This window comes from Zootoca vivipara, chromosome 12 (assembly GCF_965207765.1).
Source record: "Zootoca vivipara chromosome 12, rZooViv2.hap1.1, whole genome shotgun sequence".
Lineage (NCBI taxonomy): Eukaryota > Metazoa > Chordata > Lepidosauria > Squamata > Lacertidae > Zootoca > Zootoca vivipara.
The window spans coordinates 34,322,288-34,349,675 of record NC_142595.1 but is presented as its reverse complement, the minus strand read 5'-3'; the positions used below and the strand labels follow the sequence as shown (position 1 = coordinate 34,349,675).

At 50.1% G+C, this 27,388-nt stretch overlaps 2 protein-coding genes across 9 annotated transcripts; one reads left to right on the top strand and one right to left on the bottom strand.

Moving 5' to 3' along the window:
- Nucleotides 1–326: 326 nt before the first annotated feature.
- On the bottom strand, nt 327–8,640 carry AKT1S1 (AKT1 substrate 1). 4 transcript variants are annotated; one of them, XM_035134918.3, is made up of 5 exons: nt 8,327–8,640; nt 7,156–7,622; nt 4,344–4,421; nt 2,677–2,825; nt 327–1,474 (listed from the first exon to the last, which is right to left on the bottom strand). In XM_035134918.3, exons 2-5 carry the CDS (start codon nt 7,619–7,621, stop codon nt 1,331–1,333), a joined length of 837 nt encoding a protein of 278 aa, XP_034990809.2. In that variant the 5' UTR covers nt 7,622; nt 8,327–8,640; the 3' UTR covers nt 327–1,330. The 4 variants fall into 4 exon arrangements, with proteins under 4 accessions (XP_034990809.2, XP_088511399.1, XP_060137579.2 ...); XM_088655273.1 differs by having other exon boundaries at nt 7,186–7,622; nt 8,327–8,596; XM_060281596.2 differs by having other exon boundaries at nt 7,186–7,622; nt 8,409–8,559.
- TBC1D17 (TBC1 domain family member 17) lies at nt 8,498–27,388 on the top strand. 5 transcript variants are annotated; one of them, XM_088655271.1, is made up of 17 exons: nt 8,498–9,218; nt 10,118–10,216; nt 10,779–10,853; nt 12,074–12,185; nt 12,382–12,598; nt 13,120–13,231; nt 16,669–16,833; nt 17,878–18,009; nt 18,195–18,298; nt 18,433–18,527; nt 20,051–20,167; nt 21,048–21,148; nt 21,242–21,341; nt 21,812–21,909; nt 23,635–23,751; nt 24,672–24,758; nt 26,116–27,388. In XM_088655271.1, the coding sequence occupies exons 1-17, from the start codon at nt 9,216–9,218 to the stop codon at nt 26,326–26,328; spliced, it is 1,947 nt and encodes a 648-aa protein (XP_088511397.1). In that variant the 5' UTR covers nt 8,498–9,215; the 3' UTR covers nt 26,329–27,388. The 5 variants fall into 5 exon arrangements, with proteins under 5 accessions (XP_088511397.1, XP_034990804.3, XP_034990808.3 ...); XM_035134913.3 differs by lacking the exon at nt 8,498–9,218 and adding an exon at nt 9,546–9,665; XM_035134917.3 differs by lacking the exon at nt 8,498–9,218 and adding an exon at nt 9,631–9,665 and having other exon boundaries at nt 12,385–12,598; nt 17,881–18,009.

Here is a 27,388-nt window from a genome sequence, read left to right as displayed (position 1 = left end):
CGATGCCTGGGCTAGGGGTTAAAAGTGACAGCTGCTCAGAACTCTTTATGCTAACCTTCCATCAGCCCAAATGGCAAGTGATTTTACGAACGAGGCAATCTCCTCTTTGAGGGAGGGGGATATAAACAGAAGAGGGAAAATATATAATGGGGCATGTTTCCCCCCCCCCTCCTGTTTTGCTCCGCTCATATGTCTGGATGAAGGTAGCTGGTGGTTACAGGAAGAGGTCTTCCATAAAGGCCTGCTATATCCCACCACCTTTCTGGAGATGCAACTCCCCCCCCTTCTAACTCACTTCCTGTCAATCAGACAATACAGCAAAAGAGTTGGTAAAAGACAGCTTTTTTATTCTTATTATTGGCTTGTAGGTTTGCAGGAAGGAGAAAAAAAGTACATCCTCTCCCTTCCAATTCACCAATCATCTTTGGACAAAAATAGAGGGCCAGGGCCACAAAGCGCCCTTGAAAAATCTTATACAAAAGTATTACGCTGGGGCAGCGAAGGGGGTGGGTGGGAGATAAACGGAGGGGTGTAGGTGACTCCTAGAGCCGCTTTTACATCCCGCCTGCCGTGAGAGCAGCCCCACCTTTGCACCACCCCTCCCCCCAAGAGGGAAAAAAGGACCCTGAAGTACCGCTCCTGGAAATTGGGAGAGGGCTATGCATGGGGAAAGTGGGGGGCAGGAGGTGGGGTGAGCACAAAACGACAGGATTCCTTCCCCCACCATTGCTGCCCTGCTCTACAAAGGGTCAGTTAGGTCAAGTGTATAGACAAACCCAGCTTATGTGCAAAGGATATTTTAAGACACTTATTTTGGGAGGAAGAAAGCAAAAACGGGGGGGGGGGGGGCGCTCGGGGAACTGACCAAGGGAACCCACTGCAGCCAGATGCTGGGGTAGATCGGAAGGGTTGACGGTGGTGGCAAGAACAGATATGGGGGTGTATTTTATGTCAGTATCCGTCCGTAGTGTTCCGTTTCCCTCTTCTATGTGTCAGGGACCCCTCTCAGAAAAAAAAAAACCCAAACAACTGTACCTCCTTCAATTAGATAGGATAGAAGGGGAAAGTGGGACAGAATTTCTGGCGTGGAGAGAACGGGAGGCAATTGGACCCTCCACCCCAGCTGTAGTGTAGAGATTGAGGTTATCACTTTAATTTAAAGCTTGTGGGAGCTCAGGAAGGGTAGGGCGGGAGAAGAGAGAGGGGGAATTCGAGCTGTATGGCTTGAGGGGAGCTTCCAACCCTGTCCACCGATTTGGATGGGGGGGGTGAGGAGAAAAAAAGGGCACAAACTGCGGAAGGGGCGCAGGACAAAGGGCCACCAGATCCATTAGTATTTCCGCTGTAGCTTCTGGAAGTCGCTCGTGTTGAGGCGCGGCCGAGGCAGGTCCCCAAACATCTCTGTGCCATCTGACACCCTCAGCACCAGAGCTCGCATGCTGGCGGCAATTTTCTCCAGGTCGGGGGATGAATGCTGTATTGAGGAGCGAGGGAAGGGGGAGCCAGGTGGAGAAGTCTTCGTTATTTGTTTTAAATATTTGCGAAAGTCAGCAAAACTAGATCGCTCCCATCCTACATCTAAATTCAGATCTCTACCTAGAAGAGCTTTTCGACAGAAGCACCCACTGGAAGTCTGGAGGTTCTGCCACCCAACTTCCAAAGACTTTGGATTCTACTCTAAGACGCACAACTCCAAATTGAGACTCGACGTATCTCTTTTCTTCTGTGTTGTCAATGCTTATAACACAGAACAATAAAAAGGCATCAGGGCAGTGCGCAACAGAATTGAGCACCATTAAAAACAATAATTAAAAATGACAGGTCAATCAAGGATGCTTTAAGCCACCATATAGGCCTGGTGGTAGAAGGTATTCCAGAAACACCTGAAAGTCAACAGTTTTTTTTGGGGGGGGGAGGGGGGTCTCCCAAATCTCTGCTGGAAGTGTGTTCCACAGCATGGGAAAAATGCCCAACTCCTAGTGGAAGCCATTTGGCCCTTAGTAACCCAAGATACACCCCCTTCACCTACTTTGCTTTCTAGCTCTCACTAATTATAAGCAGTTCCAGCACCCAGGCCGCCTAAGTCTCCCTCTTCTCCATCAAACCAGTCTCAGGCGTTATCCTTTGCTCAAGCCACCATTAAAAAAAAAAACAACACCATTGCTGATTTTCGCATAAAGTGCACATCACACGATTGTCTGCCAGTCATGAGGAGGGTGAAAGGGCTGTGGAGGACTTACAGGCCTCACCTCGCTTCACTTCCAACTTCTCTCCTGTTGGCCACGCACATTCAAAGCTTATCTTTGCAATCGTAAGAACTTGATTTTTAAAGAAAGCAAAGCAAAGCTGAGACTCGTTGCCTGCTGAATTAACGCAAGACATTCATTTATGTGCATTCAAGCTGCAGCCACAGGATATGCACAGCCCCACCCACTTACAAAAGCTACAGTGACACCTGTAGGAACTTGGGGTGTGTGAACTTTTTGCAAATGTGGCCCCAGCACATTTCCAGCAGGGATCCTACCACCCTGCTGGAAGATGTGTTTTTTTCTGGATCTTACCCACCAGCTGAACCCTACACACCTGTCTTAAAAAGGAAGGGAGAGAGCTCTGGAGTGTATCCCCCCCCCAAAAAAGTCTGCCTTTCCAATTCACATGTTCTCAGTTCCTACCCACCTTGCTGTTCTCTTCATCGGAGGATCGCATTTCTTGCCGTTGCTCCTTGAAGCCCCAGATAGGCACTGAGACAGGCAGCGACTTGGCATACTGATGGCTGAGGGGTGGAGGGGCTGTCTGGCCAGGAGCCTCCTCACTTAGACTCCCATCTGGGAGAGAGAAATGGGGGGAGAAAAATGGGTCAGAAGGACATAAAAAGAAATGAACCATCAGAAAGCACCCTCCTCCCTAGCTACAGGAGGGAAATGATAACATCACTCTCACAGGAACTATGCTCCCATTTATTTCAAATTCCTAAAACTCACTAAAGCAGTGTTTCTCATACTTGGGTCCTCAGCTGTTGTTGGACTACAACTCCCATAATCTCTGACCACTGGTCCTGCTAGCTGGGGATGATGGGAGTTGTAGTCCAACAACAGCTAAGGACCCAACACTGCACTGAAAAGGTTGTATGTTCTTTACAGACAAGTGATGTTCTTTTGCAGCACCCCATGAAACCTCCAGCTTTTGCTGTCATAGCGTGCAACTGAGAAGGAAGGTTCAGTTTTGGCTGGGAGAGGGCTGAAAAGAGGAAGCCAGGCAGGCATGTTTCAAGCAAATGTCTCCTTCCTGCTGTATAAAGTCCCTGACATGCCTCCCTTATCATTTGTAAATTTAGCAGTAACAAGAGTGTGTCAGACTCCCTTCTGGAAGTGTTCAACCAAGATAAAATCTCTTAAATGTTACTCCTTTCCTTTGCCCACCAGTTCTTGCAGTTACTAGATCAAGGAGTTCCCAATGGCCTGAGGCTCTTGTTAGAACAGCCCAACATATTTGCTGATCTCTTTTCCCTACCTCACCTGGACAGCAAAATTAGATGCATCTCTAGAAGCCATTTTGCAAGGTTTTTTTTTAGACAGACTCTTCCCGGCTTGCCTTGCGGTTTGTAAGATGAACATGGAGCTTCCATGTTCCAAGGCAGTATCTCCAAGTCTGTTGCCGGGTTCTACATCTTAAGAGGTATGTGATATTTGGAGCCAAGTTATCAGGAGGTGGTCTGCCCACTTGCAAGCTTTCCCGAGACATCTGCTTTGACTTTGCTGGAGGTAGAACAAAAGGACTATGGGGACATTTGGCTGGGAAAGGCAATTCGTTTGTCATTAGGATGCACATAACTTCTGCTGCTACCTCCCTTCCAAACCCTGGTAGAATAAAAAAAGGTTATGAATGTATGAAGCAACAGAGCCCTACTCCTTGTATCCATTGTTCACATTTATTATATCCTTCCTCTGAGCAGCTCAAAGCAGCAAGTGTGGGGATTGGGGGGGGTCACCTCTTTTATCCTCATAGACCACCTTGTAAGGTAGGCTAGCCTGGCCCAAGGTCACCCAGTGAGCTTCAGGGCCAAGCAGGGATTCAAACCCAAGTTTCTCTGGTACACTCTCACCACTTCACTCCTCTGACTGCTGATCCTCTCCAATGCCCTACAAGAAGGCCCTGACAAACAGAGAGGAGCTGCGTGGGAAAAGCTGCTCCCTCAAGATACCAGGAATGACTCCAGGCTTAATGCAATCAGCAGTATCTTGGCTTCTTCCACATTTGCAGTCAACATAGTATGTACATTGTGGGAAGCTGGCAGAGAGAGTGAAGAGACTAAAAAAAAAGTGGGAGATTCAGCTGCCACTCACCGTCAGTGCTCTCCAGATCAGAGTCAAAGAAAGGCTCATATTCCTGGCTTGGAGAATCCTCGTCCATCACAAACAAACCTGGAAGTGAATTAAAAACAAAACAGAATTAGATCTTGTTGAGTTGTATGCACAGGGACCCCCTATTTGAACATGAGACGTAGCCGTTCTGGGACTGCTTATCGAGCAATCAACAGTGTTACGTCCGGAGAAACCCCCCCCCCAACTCCAACCCCCAATTAGACTGGGATTCCTTATTCACTAGTTAGGTACAGCTATATTTTGCTTCAAGTTCCATCTCTCAACTGAGAGATGCTAGTGGTAACTGTAAGCAAAGCATCTTCCCCTTTCTGTGACAACTTTAAAAACTAAGAAGAATCCACTCGATCAGGTCATTGGCCCCTCTAACCCAGCATTCTGCTCCCAAGAGTGGCCAACCAGATGCCCTGTGGGAAACCTACAAGCACAGGAGACCACTCCCACACTGTGGTTTCCAGCTACCGGTTTTCAGAAGCATTACTATCTCCAGCTGTGGAGGCAGAGAATAGACAGCATGGATCATAGCCATTGAGAGCCCTCTCCTCCATGAATTTGTTTTGTTTAGTCGTGTCCGACTCTTCGTGACCCCATGGACTATAGCACGACTATGAATTTGTACAAGCCTCTTTTAAAGCAACCTGGGTCAGTGGCCAATTTTAACATCATATACCTGTATGGAACTCCTCACCAGATGAGGTGAAAGTTTTAAAAAAATCATTTCCGATTTAAGAATGTACCGGAGGGAAAGAGTGGGAGAGGGGTTGTTCTTTTCAGTGCCAAGAGCTACAGATTAAAGGACAAAGCATTTGTGTTCAGTCTCTGGAAAATATCGCATTTCTCATTATTTCCACATCAAAATATAAGCTAAAACGGGAGCTGGGACAGAGCCTGGAAACCTGAAAGTCAGTTTTGCTACATTTCCTTAAGGAGCACAGAAGCAACGTTACACGGAAATCGTATTTTTCTGCGATAACATCTGATCACAATGTACATCAGCAGCCCAGCTTTCTGGGACGGCAACTGGACCAGCACATAGTTAAAATGATGGGATTCACTATTACAGGATGTAATAGTGGCACCAAACTTTAACGGCTTTAAAAGGGGCTTAGATAAATTCATGGAGGATAAAGCTATCAATGGGTATTGGTAGGTGGTGTGTTTTTGGTTTTTAATTTTTTTATCAAAACTTTTCAGCATACAGTACAATACAATACAAAAAAAAACCTATTCTAAATAGTAAAAAGGAAAAAGTGGAAGGGGTAGGGGTGGGTGGGAATACAAAGCCCTCTATCAGGGGTAGATCTTAACCCGTCTCACACAAAAGCAAATGGACCATCCCAGCTTTCACCTGGGAGCATCCCATTCATCTTCCAGGCTCCCACCCTGGGAGATCTTCCCTTCCCTGTCTCTCACACAGGGTCTTTTTCTGTTATTTATGTTCACATCAAACCACCACTCTCACTAAAGTGGTCGATTCCGCAAGTTCTATCACCATAAACACCACTTTGCAACACTTTTGTTTCTAGGTTGTGAGCTAGGGGCTATGTTGCAACTCTTTAGGGGACAGATTTAAAGAGTCGAAAATTATACTTTCAAGTAGTGCTAAAATGGTGAAGAGCTCCTCTCCCCTTTGGGCAGGCAAGGATGGTGATGTGCTGTGTGCCTGGATATGGATTCTGATCTGGAAAAAAGCATTATCCAAAGTTGAGTTTCTGAGAAAGGGGTGTCTCCTATTCAGCTGGCAAAAGCAGCACCCTACAGATACTTGTAGAGCTTGAGACCCAACTACTGCATACAAGGTGTCAGGAAACATCCAACAGGAGTGAAGAAAGCATCACTTTGGAAGAAGCAGATTCAATGAGAAAGCCACACACACCAAAATTTCAGCTCATTATGTCTGTTTATTATCTGTACTCTGAACAAGACTAGTGCATCCTGACCAGAACAGGCAAAATACTCAGGATTTTGCGGTGAAGAAAGAAACACCGTTTCTAGGAGTTAAAGGCACACTTTCAGCAGTTTTCCACAAAAGAAAATATTGATATTGCTATGGACAAACCTCATGCATGGAACAAACCCTTGTTGAGGGTGTAATAATAATAATAATAATAATAATAATAATAATAACGGCTTTGAACAAAGCATTATCCTATGCGGACTGATTCAGGTGAGCATTAGTGCTGCAAAGCTTGCCTTCCTGAATTGAAAGAGGTCTGGTGGTTTCCTCTGGGGACACATCCACAGCAGAGAATGCTCCAGGCTACTTGAGAAGGGAGAGTCCTAGAAGCAGCTCCTGGGAGGCAGGAATAATGTAGGACACATTGACACCATATATTTAAAACACTACGATACTAAAGGGAGCTTAAGGGTAACAATTGAGAGTTGTTAAGAAACCCCTCCTCTTCTCACAGACCTACAATTCACAGAGTTCCCTGGGGAGAGGGGTCGATTCTTAAACCACTAAGATTTTTAAGCTCTGGGGGAGGAGTGGGGTCTCCCAACAACTCTCAGCACCCTTAACAAACTACAGGTCCCAGAATTCTTTGGGGGAAGCCACAACTGTTTCAATGGTATCATTGTGCTTTAAATGTATGGTGTGAATGTTGCCTTAATGAATTTATTTCTGGCTGCTTTATTTGTTAAGATGTTGCCTATCACTCCCCATTTTTAGTGATTATACAGCATTTCAATGATGCTACTATCAGCCACTGTAAGCATTTTAAGGAGATAAATATATTTTCCCCACAAACAAACCACCGACTGCACATAGACGTACCAGTGGTGTCACTGGGATGCTCTCTCCCACCTGGCTGCTCCAATTCTGTCAATGTGTTCCTGTCTCCTTCATCATCTTCCTCTTCGGGCTCCTGGCCTCCAGAAGCCTGGGGCAAGGGCCCCTGGGGGGTGGGTGTCCTGTGTGGGGCAGGCTCATCTGAAGCATTGGTAGAGGGGCAGCTCCTGGAGTAAGAGCCGTTGGTGGGACCTGGGCGAGGGGCAGAAGGAGGACGGGCAGCATAGGTAAAGGCAGTGGTCTTGTGAACCACCGCGATATCTTCGAGGTAGCGTTGAACGGCATCAGCCAAGGCCCCACTTCCATGCTGTGCGTAGCTGAAGCCACCAGGGGGTGGGGCCCTGAAGGCGGTGAGCAGCACTATCTCATTGCCTGTCTGACGCCGGTACTGTTCTGCTGCAGCAACCAGGGCCGCCCAGCTCTCCTTGTGGTTATCCGCCATGTTCGTCATCCTACAGGCAAACAAAAAAGAGAAGGGGTACACACGTTATTGTTATGGAAATAGCAGCTGGGCAAACGTTAAGGGCTTTAGTTGACTGAAATATTAAATTGGCTTAAGTTATATGGATGAAACAGTACTTGAGAGGCAACCCAACAACCTTTCCTTTTAACCACACGCATGGACCGTATTTGAAGAGAATTGCATGTAATGCCTCTTCTAAAGCAGCACCTGCTACCCACTATTTCTGTAAGCATTTGTATCGAAACAAGAATCATTTTTATTAAAGAGAACTGTTGCCTATTCTATCAGGGGCAAACTTTTGCCATTGGGAAGGAAGGCAAACTAGCACAATTAAGCAGGGAGGGTCAAGAAGCAACGTCTCCAGGGTCCCCAGAAAAGGGCAAGCAGAAAAGGCTACCCCTACCCAGACCCTGGGGCTCTCTTTTTTGGGGGGGTAGTAGACAGTGGGGTCCTTTCTAACGGGTCGCAGTGAGGGATGGAAACAGGGAGCCAGGACTCCTGGGTTCTGCTCCAGCAATACGGCAAAACGCACGTTCATCCCTTTGAGGGCGGGGGAGGCAGGACACAATATCTCCAGACAAACAACGCTAACGGGAGGAGGAAGAAAGGGGGACAGAAACAGGCAGAAACAAACACCTTCCCCCCTCCCCTTCCAAGAAGGGCTCCTGAGGGAGGGGGGAAGGGTTGCATTACCTGCCAGCACCTCTCAGTTCTTCCGCCGCCGAAGCCTCCCCACCCCCCTCGGGGGCCACCACTCGGAACCCTGACCTCTCACCTTTGACCCTCCCCAACACACTTATGGGGCCCCCTCCTCCTCCAAACAACAACCGCCTCCTCCTCCTCCTCCCGGAGGCCCCGCCCTCTGCCCTCACAAGGCATGAGAGAGGCGCCCGCACGTTTCCCGTTACGAAGATGGCGGAGCTAAAAGAGCGCAGCGCCCCCCTCTCTCCGTTTTAAAGGCCTGAAGGTTTTTCTCATGCCCGATTCAAAGATGGAGGCTGGAGAGCGAGGGGCTCTCCTGGGAAGGCGAGGGGCTGGTTCCGTCCGGGGCTAGGGAAGGCGGCGGCGGCGGCGGCCTACGCGCGCCTTCTCCTAAGGCAGTCCCTGCCGAGCTCAGTGGGAGTTGCTCTCAGGGCAAGGACCGCAGCCGAGAGCGCACAACGCTGCTGGACGCAACGCCCTTCCTAAAAGTGGACCGGGGGCTTCGAGGCGCTCCGTGCAAGGATGGAGGAGGAGGCTCGGCGCTGCCCCCCTGCGAAAACGGCGCTGCCATTTAACTTCACTCAGGCCTGAACGGCTGTGAATAACGGGAAAGCCGCCCATCCTTTTTTTTCTTGGGCGCTTTTCAGCGTGGTGCCTTCGGAACAGAATCTCTCTGCACATCGCGCGGGGAGATTTCATGTGCGTAGCACTTCCGGTTTGGCCCGGAAGTGGATGAACATCTGCGAACAGTGTGCATCGCTCTACCCTTTTTCTATCTCTACGCGTAAATGCCGTTCGCCTCCTCGATAAAGGCGACGGGAAACAGGGCGCGGAAGGAAGCGGTTGCTCCTCCCGCTGTAGTACCTTGCCCTGTATAAAGATGGTGGGTGCGTCAACTTTCCTCTCCCCTCCCTCCTTGCTTGTCTTTGATAAGCTGTTGCGTTAATTGTTTTTTCTAATTGATTGCGGTTCGGTTATAAATGTTCACACCCCGTATTTAAGCATAAAAGCACATTTCTATTTGACCCGACTGAATGCACGAGCTTCCCTTCCCGTTAGTGTTTGTGGTATAATCCGATTGGTGCCTTTTGCCCACTGACGGGAAAGATCGCAAAGCCGTGGCTCTCGGCGACCTTGCCCTCTACCAAGATGGCGGCAGAAGCGTCCAGGGAAGCGTTCCTTGCTGAGGCGCTTTCTGCCAGGAACAAGGATGGCGGCCGGGGTGGGTGGGAAGCGGCTTAACCAAGAGGGTGGAGCAAATGGAGCAGGAAATGACGGTTTGTTTTTCCGGAAGTGGCTGTCAGGGAGAATGGAGTTAGGGGGCTGCAGGGTGAGGGAGGCCTTCCCCCCAGTGGGGCAGGGCTGGCCAGCTCCTCGGAGAAGGGGAGGCTTGGGGGGGAGGGTTGGGTTTCCCCTCTCTCGGAGAGCTCACATTTGTCCCCCAGGAGCGGAGCGGGAGGGTCTCTTTCCTCCTCTTGAGCACAGTGGGAGGTTGGTAGAGCGGCTCTCTCGTCCCCTTAGCTGGATAGTTAATTGGGAGAAGCGGAATCTGACCCCCTTCCTGGGTGGAAGTTCCTAAAAGGCCCTTGCTCTGAGTTGTCTTTATAAAGTCGCCCTTCCGCTTACTTTAGTGTGATTGAGCAGTCCTTTGGGGGGCCATAAAGCAGCGGCCTTCATTTGAGACAGGGCTTCCCTTCCCCATCTGCATTCTACAGAGGTGGGCGGGGGATGCCAGTGAACCTGCTTCTTGTGCTGACCTCCTGTTTTTATCCTGTCCTCCAGGTGGCATTTGAGAAGGATGGTGTCTATTTACACACCAGCGCAAAGCGTCATCCTGACCAGGATTCCCTTATCCCGGGGGTTATCTGCATAATCGAGAAGGTTGGTTGAGGTGGGATACAGGTTGGAGTTGGAAAAGGGATGAGGGAAGGGTTGTGCACCCAAGATAGGGAAAAGGTCAGGGCCATGTGCGTGTGGTGTGTGGTGGTAGAATTTGGTCGGTATCGATTTCAGCATTCTGAGTACGTTGGGCTTTGATTTTAAAGAGTGTTCCTAGTGCTCGTGATTTCAGAAGTAGGCTTGAAAAACTGTAAGCTGGGCCTGGTGACATTGTGAAAAGTGTAGGCAGTACCTGGTGACATCTTGGAATATAGAGTGGGTGTAGGCTTGAACAGATTTTCCACTAATTGGGGATGAGTCACTTTTGTAGGAGAAGAGGTATACAGAGGTGGCAATCCTTAGTGCTTGGCATACTTTCTTATTCTTCCCTGAGGCTTGGAGAATCAGTAGTGCTATTAAACTTTCCTTAAACTTATATAATCTAGGTGATCAAATTCAGATTACTTTGTTACAGCATCTTGATTGTTTTAGTAAAGTATGTACACAGTTATGGATATCTTTTTTTAAGACTCTCTCATGAGACTGTCTTTCTCCATTTATTCAGGGTTCGGATACTTTGCTACAATGGACACCCATAGAAGAGTCATCAGATGCTGCTCAGATTACATATACCAAGAAGGTGAGGCCCTTTTTCTTGCTGGTATAAACTTCTACTGGTATATTAAATCTTCATCACATTGTGTCCTAATAACTTAAGTAACAAAAATCATCTAAATAAAACATTCTTTAGACTAGTGATTCATTAAAAAGTTTTGCCTGTATTGGGAACTGGTGTTCTAGTTTCCTTGTTCTTTTCATATCACATTGCCATAGCCTCTCAAAAACGGTAGATTTTTGTATCGGTTTCTGGGGGAAAGAGCTGTAGGACTGTGGAGCAGCTGCTGAGACTGCCCCTCCATTTGAGTTGGTGTAGTTAGGTAGTTGTTCTGGGCTTCATTCCCATTAACCAGGACACAAAGCTGCAAATGTTATTCAGGAATGTGCCTTTACTACTTTATGATTTGCACACAAGGATCTATTTCCTGCTTTCTCCACCCCACCCCCTCTCTAGGGGGATCGTAGAGAATGAAGTGATGAGGATATGCCAGTTCTCTGCAGTTCTATTTTCTATAAAGGATGCCATCTTTTCCTCCTCTGTTGATCAGAGCCAATCCTGGAAATGGTAGAACAGAAAAAGTATCCTGTGATATAGTTAAACCAGCAGAAATGTTGGACATTTGAAACTGCTTTATATTGAGTCAAACAACTGGCTTAGGGTGCCCACTACAGTTGGTGGTGACTCTCTACAAAGCATCAGACAGGGATCTTTCTCGGTCCTCCTGCACTAGATCTTTTTAACTGGAAATGGCAGGGACTGAGACTTTCTATGTGCAAAGCATTACTGATTCTTATGTTTTAAGACAGGAACACCCTAAGGAAGCGCTTATACCTTTTGATGCTCATTTATGGTTTTGTTCAGGATGGGGAATGATCTTCTATACTGTTTCCCATTCTCTTTACATATAACAGTGCATTATTTTTTCCCCTAACAAGGAGGATTGTGTTTAGTGAATCCTGTGAGTTCTCCTTTATTTTTCATCCTAGGAAGTAGCCCCTCCATTGTGATGCAGAAAGGGAGCAGGGCAATTTCAGGTCTGTTAATGTTCATAAAGGCAGGCATGCACTTCTGTTTAAAGAGGAGTCTGTCCTTCCATGCCTTCCACACTCAAATTCCTCTCAGTGAGACCAAGTGTATTCTGTTGAATTCATAATTTGTGTGAGCACCTCCTTGAAGATCATGATGAAATATAAGGAATTGGGTAGTTTCTGAAAGCCCCGATCTCTCTCTCCGTTTTCCAGGACCCAGTGGGCTGCCAGACTGAAGAAGAAATCTTTGATCCGGGGTATGAACCGGACTGGGCTGTGATCAGTACAGTGGGGACCCGGGCTCGGGCACAAGAGGAAACAAATGGTAATCAAAATGAGGATGGGGATGCTTGCCCCTTGGTATACTTAAGTGGCATAGTACAGGGATTGCTGGTAAAGATGCAACAAGGGATACAGGATGGTGGTAGGGGAGAAGAGGTAGCTGGCAAATGTGGGATATTCTTTTCCGGTTCTCTTGACATCATCCCTTCTATATTTGTGCTTGGCTTTCCCCTCTCCAGCAGCTTCCGGGCCCAAATCTCCGGTCCCACGTGGTCAGTGGGCCTTCTCCCTCAGCTTGTCTGAGCTGAAATCCATCCGCAAGAGCAAGCCAGGTTTGGGCTGGTCATACCTCATCTTCATCACCAAAGACGGCATCTCCATTCAAGCCCTGCACTTCCACCGTGGAGGCACCAAAGCCCTGCTCAAGGCGCTCTGCAAATATGTTATCATAGCCACGTGAGTGAGGGTGGTGCCGGGTTCCTTATGTGTACAAAAGATAAGGCGGTGGAAGTAAAGAGAAAGCTCTTAAGTCAGATGTGGAAGGCGCTGCCTGACTAGCCTTCAACTTCTGGGCTACATTACTCAGGATCGAGGCAGTCAGTTTGCACAAACTTGGAGGCAGGGAGCAATTTCCCCAGCACTGCAAATTAAAGAAGAAAAAGAATAGATACAATATTCAGTTCTGAACTAAAAACACCATCGCAGTAAATTAGTTGGGCTCAGACTGGCGTAAAATGTTTTCACAATTGCTTTTTAAAAGCAACAATGATGAGGCCCTCCTTAGGGTGGGGATGTGATAGGTGCTGAGCCATCACTGAAAAGGCCCTGCCCATGGTGCTCATTCACTCATGGACCTGAAAGGAGGGCCTCTGATTTCGCTAATTTTGCAGCTCATCCAGGTGCCAGTGGTCCTTCAGATAACCTAACAGTGTCTGGAAGGCAATAAACTCACTCTGGTTTCTCTTCTCGCCTTGCAGCTCCCCCAAAGATTCCCGCCTCTACTTGGTTTACACTCATGATTCGTACGCCCTCTCCCACTCCTTTGATGAGCTTCAACTCTTCGATGACAGCTCTTCCAACCTTGTGTCGGTGAGGCCCTTCTCCAAAATGCCCTGCAACTGTGACTTAAGTTCTAGTTCAGTGGTTCCCAGTTAGCAAAGTACTGCGGACCCCTTGTTTTTTAAAAGCCAAGTCATGGAACTCCCTACTTCTGAAAATGTTGATATCTCTGTGGTAGTTTTGTTATGCGGATGGTGCCACCATACCCTCCAACATGTCCCAGTGCAAAAATGGAGACGTGTGTCTTCCAGGCCATACTCCTGAATGAGTCATGTGACCCGCATGAGAGCACGACTCCCCAAAACAGGATGGATATGTGCCATGGACCTCCTGGTCGGGGGTCCGCAGACCGCTAATTGGGAACCACTGTTCTAGAGGATTAGAATGCAGAGAGGGTGTGTTTGTGTGGCCTGGTTCTGTGGGAGAAATCTAAAGACTTGTGGCAGTGGGATTATGTGGGAGGGGACAAAAGCTATAAACAGGGAGACTTGTCGTCTGTTGTACCGTGTTTCTCATATTTTAAGGCATCCCCAAAAAATAAGCCATGACAGGATTTCTAAGGGTTGGTGAAAAATAAGACATACCCCGAAAATAAGCCATGTCGTGTAGCCCCGACCGAGCGAGAGGCGAAGGCGCGGGACCCAGCAGGAGCTCCCTGCCTGCTTCCCCGAGCCGTCGCGCATCGGGGGACAGAGCCGAAGATCGGCGGGCGCTCCTTGCTGGGCTTGACAAGCCCGGCAAACAGCGCCCGCCGATCTTCGGACCTGTGCTGTGTGACAGGCAGGGGTGGGGGGAAGCGGAGATCGTTCTCCGCTCTCCCCCCACCCCCGCCTGTCACCAAAGATCGGTGGGCGCTCCTTGCTGGGCTTGACAAGCCCGGCAAACAGCGCCCGCCGATCTTCGGACCTGTCCTGTGTGACAGGCGGGGGGGGGGAAGCGGAGATCGTTCTCCGCTCTCCCCCCACCCCCGCCTGTCACCGAAGATCGGCGGGCGCTGTTTGCTGGGCTTGACAAGCCCGGCAAACAGCGCCCGCCGATCTTCGGACCTGTCCTGTGTGACAGGCGGGGGTGGGGGGGAAGCGGAGATCGTTCTCCGCTCTCCCCCCACCCCCGCCTGTCACCGAAGATCGGCGGGCGCTGTTTGCTGGGCTTGACAAGCCCGGCAAACAGCGCCCGCCGATCTTCGGCCCTGTGCTGTGTGACAGGCGGGGGTGGGGGAGAAGCGGAGATCGTTCTCCGCTCTCCCCCCATCCCCGCCTGTCACCGAAGATCGGCGGGCGCTCCTAGCTGGGCTTGACAAGCCCGGCAAACAGCGCCCGCCGATCTTCGGACCTGTCCTGTGTGACAGGCGGGGGTGGGGGGGAAGCGGAGATCGTGCTCCGCTCTCCCCCCACCCCCGCCTGTCACCAAAGATCGGCGGGCGCTGTTTGCTAGGCTTGACAAGCCCGGCAAACAGCGCCCGCCGACCTGTGCTGTGTGACAGGCGGGGGTGGGGGAGAAGCGGAGATCGTTCTCCGCTCTACCCCCACCCCCGCCTGTCACCAAAGATCGGCGGGCGCTGTTTGCTGGGCTTGCTAAGCCCGGCAAACAGCGCCCGCCGATCTTCGGACCTGTCCTGTGTGACAGGCGGGGGTGGGGGGGAAGCGGAGATCGTGCTCCGCTCTCCCCCCACCCCCGCCTGTCACCAAAGATCGGCGGGCGCTGTTTGCTAGGCTTGACAAGCCCGGCAAACAGCGCCCGCCGATCTTCGGACCTGTCCTGTGTGACAGGCGGGGGTGGGGGGGAAGCGGAGATCGTTCTCCGCTCTCCCCCCACCCCCGCCTGTCACGGAAGATCGGCAGGCGCTGTTTGCTGGGCTTGACAAGCCCGGCAAACAGCGCCCGCCGATCTTCGGACCTGTCCTGTGTGACAGGCGGGGGTGGGGGGGAAGCGGAGATCGTGCTCCGCTCTCCCCCCACCCCCGCCTGTCACCGAAGATCGGCGGGCGCTGTTTGCTGGGCTTGACAAGCCCGGCAAACAGCGCCCGCCGACCTGTGCTGTGTGACAGGCGGGGGTGGGGGAGAAGCGGAGATCGTTCTCCGCTCTCCCCCCATCCCCGCCTGTCACCGAAGATCGGCGGGCGCTCCTAGCTGGGCTTGACAAGCCCGGCAAACAGCGCCCGCCGACCTGTGCTGTGTGACAGGCGGGGGTGGGGGAGAAGCGGAGATCGTTCTCCGCTCTCCCCCCATCCCCGCCTGTCACCGAAGATCGGCCGGCGCTGTTTGCTGGGCTTGACAAGCCCGGCAAACAGCGCCCGCCGATCTTCGGACCTGTCCTGTGTGACAGGCGGGGGTGGGGGGGGAAGCGGAGATCGTTCTCCGCTCTCCCCCCACCCCCGCCTGTCACCGAAGATCGGCGGGCGCTGTTTGCTGGGCTTGACAAGCCCGGCAAACAGCGCCCGCCGACCTGTGCTGTGTGACAGGCGGGGGTGGGGGAGAAGCGGAGATCGTTCTCCGCTCTCCCCCCATCCCCGCCTGTCACCGAAGATCGGCGGGCGCTGTTTGCTGGGCTTGACAAGCCCGGCAAACAGCGCCCACCGACCTGTGCTGTGTGACAGGCGGGGGTGGGGGAGAAGCGGAGATCGTTCTCCGCTCTCCCCCCACCCCCGCCTGTCACGGAAGATCGGCAGGCGCTGTTTGCTGGGCTTGACAAGCCCGGCAAACAGCGCCCGCCGATCTTCGGACCTGTCCTGTGTGACAGGCGGGGGTGGGGGGGAAGCGGAGATCGTGCTCCGCTCTCCCCCCACCCCCGCCTGTCACCAAAGATCGGCGGGCGCTGTTTGCTGGGCTTGACAAGCCCGGCAAACAGCGCCCGCCGACCTGTGCTGTGTGACAGGCGGGGGTGGGGGAGAAGCGGAGATCGTTCTCCGCTCTCCCCCCATCCCCGCCTGTCACCGAAGATCGGCGGGCGCTCCTAGCTGGGCTTGACAAGCCCGGCAAACAGCGCCCGCCGACCTGTGCTGTGTGACAGGCGGGGGTGGGGGGGAAGCGGAGATCGTTCTCCGCTCTCCGCCCACCCCCGCCTGTCACCGAAGATCGGCGGGCGCTGTTTGCTGGGCTTGACAAGCCCGGCAAACAGCGCCCGCGTGCACTTTATTAAAAAATAAGACATCCCTCAAAAATAAGCCATGTCGTGTTTTTTTGAAGAAAAAATTAATATAAGACATGACTTATAATATGAGAAACACGGTAGGTGCTGACACTGGTTAGAGAAGGGAGATATGGGAACTCCTGGGTTTCTCTGAATAAATTATATTAGAACAGAAAGGCAGTGATGGTATAAAGTTGTGTTTTGTATCTGGAAAATCGGTTATTGATGCAGAGCTGAGAAACCCAAATTGAATCTTAATTCAGCAAGGCTAGAATTGGGCAGCAAGCCAAAGGTGATATGCGGCTTCTTCTTTTTTAAGCCACCTTCTTTTTCCCTAGCGGTTCCTGCAGGATCCTTATGCTGCCACATTCGGTGGCTTCTCCAAAGTCACCAACTTCTTCCGTGGGGCTCTGCACCATGAGGACGGCGTCATCCAGCATTCCCATGGTGACCCAGCTGCTGCCAACGTTGAGGATGAGACAGGCTTTGAAGTTATCACCTGTGTGAGTGTTGGAACAGGTAGCTCCACTGTTGGGCGGTGGAGGGGGAGAGGAATGGCACCCAGTGTATGTGTGTTTGTATGTGCTTTTCTGTAGGCCGAGATAATCTTTGGCCATCTTCTTTTACTCCCAGCCACCCGCTCACGCCTACTGGCCTTTGATTGCACCAGAGGTGACTATTTGGGAGCGGTTGTGGGAGAAGTGTGAGCAAGGAAATGGGGGTGAATACCAGAGAGATGGAAGGGTGGACATGAGCCCCTTTGCAAGAAAGCACTTTCCATCGAGCGAGGACCAAGCCATCCATTCACACAGAGGCCTAAGGAGATTTGCATCATGCTTACCCCACACCCACCACCACCACACTACAACATTACAAGGCAGGCTTGGTGGTTGAAGCAGTTAGCCTCGTCTAGATGGTTTGTGATGGGTTTGTGAGTGGGGCGAGGCCTCTGTTGACCTCATTTTTCCTTGGAGCAGAATCCAGGGCCTTGAGCTTCCATGAATATACATGTAACTGATGAGGTAATTCCTGAGGGCTAGAGAACCAAGAATGTGGCTTCAAAAATGCTCTGATATCAACCCATTTGTTCTTGGAACCCTCATGCTCTGCAGAAGCTTATTGGGGAATCTAAGGCAAGAGGATCAGTAAGAGTGGGCAAACTTGTAAAAGTAAGCTTTTCACCATTGCTGATCTTCCTCCACAGCATGCACCAATCTGATATGCTTTCTGCTTGTCTTCTTGACCAGTTCTTCCCAATTAGCTAAGTGCTGTGGACCCCCTGCTTTTCAAAAACCAAGCCATGGACCCCTACTTTTGAAAATTCTGATCTCTCTGTGGTAGTTTTTGTTGTGTTATGATAGTTGTTTTATTATGTGCCACGGACCCCCTGGGTAGGTTCCGCAGACTCCCTGGGTTCTGTGGATCCCACCATTTAGGAACCACTGGTCTAGACCCAAACGTAGACAGGCACCCTAGAAAGTTCCCTGCAATCCTTCCAACAGTGCAGGGATTTTTAAAAATTCCTTCCTCTTTTCTGCCCCTGGCAGCAGGCACGGCTAGGAGAGCGTCCATCTGTCCAGCGGGAGGCTCCCGTCTCGGAGCAGGAATGGGAGCAGCACTTGGACCCAGATGGGCGTGTGAGGGACCCCGTTGCCTTGCGCAGAAGGATCTTCGCTGGGGTGAGGTCTGCGGGGAGGAGAGGGCGCGAGAGGCTGTTTGTTGCAGGGGGAATTGGGGATCTGTACAGAAGCGCGAGTGACTCCCTGTTGGGCCAGGGATAAATGCAGTGTGGGGTTGTGTTGGTTTCCTTTCCAACATCTTTGACACTTGGCCTAATTCACCTCCCCCCACGCTCCTCTTCCAGGGTCTCAACATGTCATCACGCAAAGAAGCCTGGAAATGCCTTTTGGGCTATTACTCATGGGACAACACCAGTGAAGAGAACAAGGCACAAGTGAGGCGGAAAACGTAAGTCTGGGTCAGGGTTATGGGGAAGCCAAAGGAGTACTGCAACTGGGGTTTGGAAGGAGGTGATCAGTCTGTGGGTCAGCATTTAAGCAACTGAACTCTCTTAACAACTTCCTTCCCACGTGTCTCCACAGAGATGAGTACTTCCGCATGAAACTACAGTGGAAGTCGGTCAGCGAGGAACAGGAACAGCGGAACTCCTTGCTGCGTGGCTACCGCAGCCTGATTGGTCAGTATAAGTTCTGGTTCTTGTTCCTCATTTGTTAGGAGTTCAACACCCCTCTTTGTCACAAGAGATATTCTTGATTCGTTTTTGTTTTTCATCCTCTTTCCCCTGCCTGACAGCACAGCCTTCTGTGCACACAGCAAGAGGTTGGCGATCATAAAAACACTTTGTGGTAACAAGTGACCTGCTGGATCAGTCCAAAGTTTTTTTGTCACCCTGTTTCCCGCAGTGGCCGGCCAGATAGATGCATTAAGAGAGCCCACAAGCAGGAAGTGAAGGCAACCATTCTCTCTAGCAACAGGAATTCAAGAGGAGGATATACTGCTTCTGAGGATGGATGTTCTCTTTAGCAGTTGTGGCTATTAGCTGATAAATGAGAGCATTAAAACCCTGTGCTCTATGGATCTATCTTCCTTTCAATGCCATCTAAGTCAGCAGCCAGCACCACATCTCGTGGCAGTAAAATTCATGGTTGAATTATGCATAGTGTGAAGAGCCATTTTCTTTTATCCATCCCGCATCGATTGCCAATCAATTTAAGTGACATTCGCATTCCAGGATTGTGGGAGGAGGGGGAGAATCTCGCTCTTTCTCTCTCTCTCCACACACACAATTCATAACTTTATAAACTTCTGTTTTGCCCCAATCATCTCTTTCTAAACTAAATGGATCCAAACACTTTTGCCTCATCTCATGGAGGAGGTACTTCAGCTCCTTTATTTTTTGGCTTTTTGCACCTTTTCCTCCTCTAAAATAGATATTTTTAAAGGACGGGACTAGCAATGGAGGCTGGTCCTTTAGGGCAAATCGAGCACTGACCTGCCAAACTCATTCTGCCCTTAGCTAGCACCCTGGATGGGGACAAAACTAGGACGGGCGAATGTTGTAGCACAATTGTCAGAGCCTCTGTTTTGCATGCAGAAGGTCCCAGGTTCAATCCCCAGTGTCTCAAGATGGGGCTGGAAGATAATTTGGTCTGAAGCCACGGAGGGCTGCTGCTAGTCACTGTAGGTAGCTGCACCCATGGACTGACCCTGCGTAAAGCACCTTCCTGTGTTCCTAGAATTAGTTGGCTCTCATTCCACCTGCTGTTGGTCTCCCCGCCTTCTGCCCCATGAGGCATCAGCCACCACATTGGGGTGGGGGGGGGAGGCCTAGCAGAATTGCACATAGTTTTCCAATTGTGACCATTCCATGGACTTCCATAAAGATGTTAGGGCAGCCAAGCTGTCTTACTTTCAAAACATGGCAGAAGTGTGCACCTCCCCCTATAAGGGGAAGTACCATGACTTTAGCTTGGAACTTTCTGCATCAAAAGCCTTTGCTCTGCCACTGAGCTGGGGGGCCCTGGAGCTTTTCCTGGGGTCGTGCTTCTGCAGCTCCTCTAAGCTGTGTGTTGCTACTTTCTCTCGCTCATTTGCCTCGTTACTGTCTGGTATTCGTCATCGCTTTGAGTGACCTTTGGCAGAAAGCCAATGAATGAGTTTTATGGATAATTCGTGGGGGGTGTCTGTCTACCTTTGCAGAAAGAGACGTGAGCCGCACGGATAGGAACAACAAATTCTACGAGGGCAGCGAGAACCCTGGCCTAGTGCTCCTGAATGATGTGCTGATGACGTATTGCATGTACAACTTTGACCTGGGTGAGTTTGGAGGTGGGGAGGGAACGCCAGCAGTGTGCCATTGTAAAACCAGCTTAGGTTCGGGGGTCTTTGGCTAGCTTGGCCTAGGAGGGCCCCTTAACTACCGGGGTGGAGGGGGGGGGAGTTGGAATCCGAAATCTCTGGAGGGCACCAGCACAGAGAAGACTGTTGTAGCCTTTTGCTAGGTTGGAGGTGGTATATACCATTTCTGATCTGGTCATGGTAAGTGGCTGCAGAATGCATTCCAGAATCTCCCATGGTGTCCCAAGGGACTTGTATTGGTTCAGATTCCGCTACACTCTGTTCTACCCCTCACTAGTCAAACCCAGAGATTTTGGACCACAACTCCCATCAGCCCCAGCTGGTGCTGCCATGCTATGCTGATGGAAGTTGTAGTCCAAAGCATCTGTAGCTCACCAGATTGGGGGAGGCTAGTCTGAAGTAAGAGAGCCTTTTGTGGATGATTCCCTTAATGGTTTAGGCTACCCCAAAAGTTGCCTCTTCTTGATAATCTTGGGCCCAAGTACTCCTGTGTGTATTCTGTGCTAAAACAAACCCATCACCTGTTTTCAAGCTTCACACAGTCATGCGGACTAGAAACTTGGCTCTAGTATTCATTTTTTTCCATGAAAATGAAAACTGAAATACCTGGGATGCTGAATTCCATGCTGAGAAGTATGCACAATGCAGGTGGCCCTATAGACTTCTTCAGCTAGTCTTTTATGGGCCCTCTTAACGCTCTGAACCCTCACCAGTCCCGCAGTTGTATCTTTCATCCCGTCATTCTGCAACACCCTAGTAGAAAGAAAAAATAACTTGGTGGGCCTGCAGCTTCAGTTGTAAAACCCAGTGGCTTCATATCTTTTGCATCCCTGCACAGGCTACGTCCAAGGCATGAGCGACCTCCTGTCCCCCATTCTCTACGTCACCCAGAATGAAGTGGACGCCTTCTGGTGTTTCTGTGGTTTTATGGAGCTGGTGGTGAGTACATGGCCTGGGAGAAAGCGCCTTGCAGCTGTTCCAAATGTCACCTTTCCATAAACTTGTTCACGTACTCTCACTTTCTGCCCACAGCACCGCAATTTTGAAGAAAGCCAGGAGTCCATGAAGCGACAGCTGTCTCAGCTCAATTTGCTCCTTAGGGTGCTGGACCCCCCACTCTGTGACTTCCTAGGTACTTGTGTGCCTAGTTCTGGGACTGCTGAAAGCTGGGTGGTTTTAACATAGGTCGTCTGGAAAGGACAGCTCACCTATTGTGGGTGCCTGCTTTTAATAATGAAATATAGTTATATTCAAGTAGGTGAATTTGGAGCTCCACAAACCGAGCTCTTGGCTACAAAACCACCACTTTCTTTGCTTTTTATTTTTCTTCACTTCCCCAGCTTTGTATAACATCTTCCCTGACGAAGAGTTCTGGATAACTCAAAAGCTTGCCACAGTTTGGCTGGTTTCAATAAAAGGGTGTAGGTAGGGGTTCGGTTAATTATTTGGGGGCTCTTTCATTTAGTGTCTGGCTAATTCCTTTGAAAGCTTAAAGGAAGCAAAGACTGAAGCAAGTGAGGCGTTTCTTAATCTTTGGAATTCTTGATTGTATAAAGCAATCTGTTACTGACCCCTTCTGCCCTTCTTGGCTACTTCTCTTAGACTCTAAGGAATCTGGCACCTTGTGCTTCTGCTTCCGATGGATCTTGATCTGGTTCAAGAGGGAATTTGCCTTCTCTGAAATTCTTCAGCTATGGGAGGTGAGACTGAATGGTTTTTGTTTGTTTTGTGTGGGGAGAGGATCTCTGGCTGGGGAAAACATAGGTTACGTTGTCATGATGGCATTTCAGCGTTGGAAAGGCAAGAAGAATGGGAACAGGAGAGTGAATACACAGACTTTTGGTTTGCAATGTTGGGGTTTGAAAGTAGAGAAGGCAGCGGGGGGGGGGGGTGTTTTCTGAAGAACGCAGCCTCAGCCAGTTTGGCTAATGGCAAGGGATGATAGCTGTTGACCAGTGGTTTTCAACAAGTGTGCCGTGGCACCTTGGGGTACCATGAATGACAGTCAGGGGTGCTGTGGGCAACACTGGCCTCTGTCCCTCTTTCCTTCCCTCCCTCCTCTGATGCCGTCCTCTGTCTCTGCCTCCCAAAGGCTTGCACAGCTGTTTGTTGCAGTAGCCCTGGCTACAAGCTCCCCAGGCAAATGGTGCTTCTGGGGCTGGCCAGGGGATGCTTCCCAGGTCCCTGTGGGGCAGTGTGAGGAGGCACCTGTCTTTGGGGCAGGGGGCAGCTCAGAGACCACAGGTGGCAGCTCCTAAGGAGAGGAGGCTGAGGCAGCACTCCACAAAGGAGGGTGTTTGAAAAAAGGTGAGAGGCTCTGTAGGCAACGGGTGACATAACTGGGCTCCTGAACCCCACAGGGGTACTGCACAAAGAATGTAGTTGGTCAAGGGAGCCATGGGCTCAAAAAGGTTGAAAACCTCTGCTGTAGTCTATCAACATCTGGAGGGCCACAGGTTCCCCCTTCCCAGTCATATACAGTTCCTAGGTGGTCTTCATCTAAGTTCTGACCAGGCCTGGATGTACTTCAGCAAAGTAACTGCATTGTAATCCTTCCAGCCAAATGTTTCCACAAGCCACTTGAGGGTTGGAATCTCATAGTGTTCCACAGGGATGCCAGCATCCTTCTTCTCCTTTGGCCTCTTCCTTCCCCTCAAATCCCAAAGATCACCTGATAAACTGGATTAGATGGCTATCCAGTAACTAGTTTTATCGCTGGAACTAGTGAATACGGCCTAAAACAAATCAGATGTCTTTAGCTGCAGAGCCTCGCTACAGCCATGAGGAATAGTTGCTTTGGTTTAGAGGTCCGGGTTATTTATAGCTCCTCCAGCTTTCAATTTCTAACTACCTAGTTCTAAAAAAGGTTTCATGCCTCCCCTTTCGCCCCGGATCAGAACAAGCCACGTATTTAGGCTTTTTGAAAAAGTCACTAAGAATGCAAGGTTGTGTTCAGGAAACAAAAAACAAACAAACAAACAAAAAGGAAAGCAAAATGTTGCTTCTCAATTCCTGCCCTAGATGAAGCAGGCAGGTGCTGCAGCTTACTTGGTTGCAGGAGAGCCGTATCAGGGAGCAGACATAGAAAGTAGAAATCTCGTTGTCCCTCTTTCTCTTTGACGAAGGAGAGCTGCCTGAGCATCTTGCTAAAGCTGCCTTAGTCTAACCTGAGCTGTGTTCTTGTCTGGGGTTTAGTCCGAGGGCACAGCATGACCTGGGAAGCCCAGGCTTCTAGCCAGCCAATACATATCGCCCACCAACAGTTACGAGCAACGCTCCCATTAGAAATAGATTCAGTCTGGCTAATGCAGAGCCAGACATTAGCAGAGGATTACACCCGGCAGTATGGTACAGAACACTCCTGACGATGGGTTATGGCATGCTTCCTCATCAATCCATGCCGTGTGTCTGTCCCCTGATCCCAGGTGCTGTGGACGGGATTGCCTTGCCCCAATTTCCACCTGCTGGTGGCCTGTGGCATTCTGGATGCAGAGAGGCAGGCACTCATGAACTCTGGCTTTGGCTTCAATGAGATCCTGAAGGTGAGCACTGTGGAGCTTGGGGGCCTAACTCTTGCCATGTGTGGGCTTAGGACAGAGATGGGGAAGCTGTCACCCTCCAGTAGCTGCTGGACTCCCACTCCCATCAGCAGTAGCCAGCATGGCCAATGGTCGGGGGCAGTGGGAGGTGTGGTTCAGCAACATCTGGATGACTGCAGGTTCCCCATGCCTGCTCTAGTACATTAAGCCCTGCAATATTCGTAGGTGGTTGTTTTTTTCTTTAAAGAAGCAAAATGTGATTTATGCGCTACACCTACTTCTGAAAAGTATGGTCAGGGTTGCTCTGAAGGCTCAAAAGCCAAAACAAACAAGGGCCCCATTCATCCTCCCTCACTTCCTCCCCTCCTCCTGGCTCTTCGTTTTCTTGGGCTTGGCTCCATTCTGCCAACTCCAGTCTGCCTTTGCACCACACTGCCCCCTGCTGGTATGGGAAGTTCCTGCTGAACGATTAGATAGCAGACGAGCCATAGTACGATCCATCTGCTTGATTAAGGAGCAACGCTTATCTTTCCCCCCCCCCCACAGATCTCAGTCTTCCCCAGGAGCATCTTGAGCATCTTGAGCTTGAGCCTTTCTATATACCTGGCTTTCCTCTGTAAGGATTTCCCAGTACACTTTACATAGTGCATTCATGACTAATGCTGCTTGTATTTTTCCAGTTGCAGCATTATAACCAGAAACTATTTTTCCAGAAATACATAACCAACCAACCCTTTGCAACAACCTACTCTCTTCTCTCTCTCTCTCTCTCTCTCTCTCTCTCTCTCTCTCTCTCTCTCTCTCTCTCTCTCTCTCTCTCTCTCTAAAAAATATATATATGTGCATTTCTTTGTGTGTCCCCCCCTTTGTTGTTCCTAGTTAGCCTTCAGAGTTTCTTGATTTCCGTGTCTGCATTTTCACAGCACATCAATGAGCTTACCATGAAGATGAGTGTGGAAGACATCTTATGCCGGGCTGAGGCGATCTACAGGCAGCTGGCAGCTACTCCAGTGAGTCTTGCGCCACCCCCACCCACCCCCAGTCCAGCATGAATGTAGACCTCTGTACCTTGGTATCCTCTGAGGAGGCGTGGAGCCTCCAAGCATTCCTTAATTCTGCACACCCTGTACAAGCCTATAGTCCTCTATCCTTACCATTGGGCACCTCATAGCAAAACGGATACATAAAACGATCATGATCTAGCTAGCAAGCTTCTGCGAGTGAACAAGGCAGCAAGCATCTCATGTGCTCATTCATAAGTAAAATGGAAATGCAGCGGTTCCCCTTGTGGCTTCAAAATATAGTTCTACCAAGAGCAGATTTAAAGATAAGGGTTGCCAAACGGGAGGCCCCCAAACTCAGCACAGTAGGCCCCCCCATGCCATGCATGTCATCTTTTCTTACGACCAAAAATGCTTGCTGCCTGGAGTGTTGCCGTCCAGGGAGCCAGCCAACCATACCCTTTCCCAGGGTACTCCATTGCCACACACCCTGGTATCCCTCCCCTACGCCTCCAGTAGTAAGTCAGTATTCTATGTCCGATGAGCATTCTCAGTCCTTATGATGTTGTTTTTTGAGAGTTTTCCCTGTTTGGGGAATGTTGTTTGCCACTGGAACATCAACTCTGGGAATTGGACCTGTTAACTTTCTCCACTGTTATCTACATGCTGAAAGTTTAAGCTGGGGTGCTGAAGACACTGCTCAGGGAATGCACACAGTTTGGCATTTCACACCATACGTAATCTACAGAATTCACTGCCCCTAGGTTGAGGTGATGATACCTTACACACTGGCTGGTGTAGAGTGGTTCTATCAACCATGGCCAGGAACTATGATGCTCCATATTCAGAGGGAGCATGAATACCAGTTGCTGGGGGACCCTGCAGGGGAGAGGGCTGCCGCCTCCAGGCCCTGCTTGAGGGTTGCCAGAAGCATCTGGTTGGCCATTGGGCAATAAAGAACCCTGGATTAGATTGACATTTGGTCTCATCCAGCAGGAATATTCTTATGTGCCACACTTCAAGGGTTTGGTTTTTGTTGATGCTTTTTTTGTACATCTTATTAAAGGAAGCTAAAATAATGAATTCGGCTCTAAGGGCACATTTGCTGGTGGTTCTCCAGGGTCTCAGGCAGAGGTCTTTCCTCTTGCTACATATTTGATCCTTTCAGCTGGAGATGGCAGTCGTTGAACTTGGGGGTTTTCTCCCTGCATGTGGTCCCTGCTCCATGTGGTCCCAGCCTTCATATGCCACTGAAGCAGTGTGAAACCCAGCCACACCACTGTGGCAATGTGTTTTTGAATCGGGTGTGAGCTGGAGGGGAGAACTTTTCCCAACAAATAAAATCTCTGTTTTCCCTTTCTCCCAGGATTTACCCCGTAATGTCCAGGAATTGCTGGGGCTCTCTGAGGGCAAATCTCCAACACCCAGCACCGACACAGCCAGCTCCCCGCAGCCGCTGTCACCCAGCCAGGCCCAGGAGATGGAGCTGACGGACAGTGTTTCCCCAAGCCAGCCAGACAGCAGCATCGAAATCCTGCCTACTGAGGAGGCCTCCACCTCGCAGTCGCTCTCTCCTTGAAAACCTCCTGTTGTTTTTGTTGCTGCTGCTGCTGCCACCACCACCACCTTCTTAACACAAGCACTTTAACCAGATAAGGGTGAGGGCTGGGAAGGGAGGCAGGGTAGAGGCTTTGGGATGTGTTTCTTTTCCTCCCTGGGATTTAATTAGTCAAACAAACACCAACCCTCTCTAAAAGCAAGTAGGGCTTGGGAATGGCTGTGTTCTTCCAGAGTTCCCCAGTGCTCAGTGTGCCTTTCCCACAATGCACTGGGACATGGCTATCTCTCTTAGAATGCGGAAGGGCTCGCTTTTGAGGTCAGCTTCCTTCCCGGGATGCGCAGAGACAGAAAGGAGCAAGTTGAAGGCATCCATGACTTTCTCATCCAATTTGGGTCCTGAAGTGTTGCAGCTGAGTCTCCTAAATTCTCCCTTCTGTTCCCGCTGCCTTTTTTCGTGACACACCTGTTTTGCTTCTATGTCATGCGCACCTCCCTCAGTGGCATTTGAGGCTTGTCTACTAAGCATCAATCTGATGGCGACATCTTTATTATTATTTTTGTTACTGTTTCCGGTTGCTAATGAAACCTGTGCCTCAGCCCACAAACACGTTCTTTGGCAAAGAGAAATGGGCAGCAGGTCAGAGCAACTGGAAATGAGGAATCCTTAGCAAGAGGCTAGTTGGTGGAGGGAGGCTTGGTTCTCCCTGAAAAGAACATGGAGTCAGTGGTTACGGCAGCGGAGGCTGCAAGGCAGAGCTCTTAGTTCCTTGGTCCTTTGCCAGGGAGTTCCTGTTGACGTAGCTCCTTGTGCTTCCCTCCCTTGGCTGGAAGATTGTCTCCCTCCCTACTTGCCACATTCCTTTTTTTAGTAGGTTGCTTATGAACTGACAGCAGTTGGATACGAGGGGAAAGGATCTCTGATTTTGTTCTTCTGTGCCTCTCCAGCCTGGCGGGCATGGGGGTTCAACGCTTTGTCTGCATATGCCCCACTTCTGATTATTGAACTGCATCCTTCTCAGCCCTTACCTTGGCTCCTTCGTTTCCTTTATAACATAACATTAAAAATGTAATGTCACTCA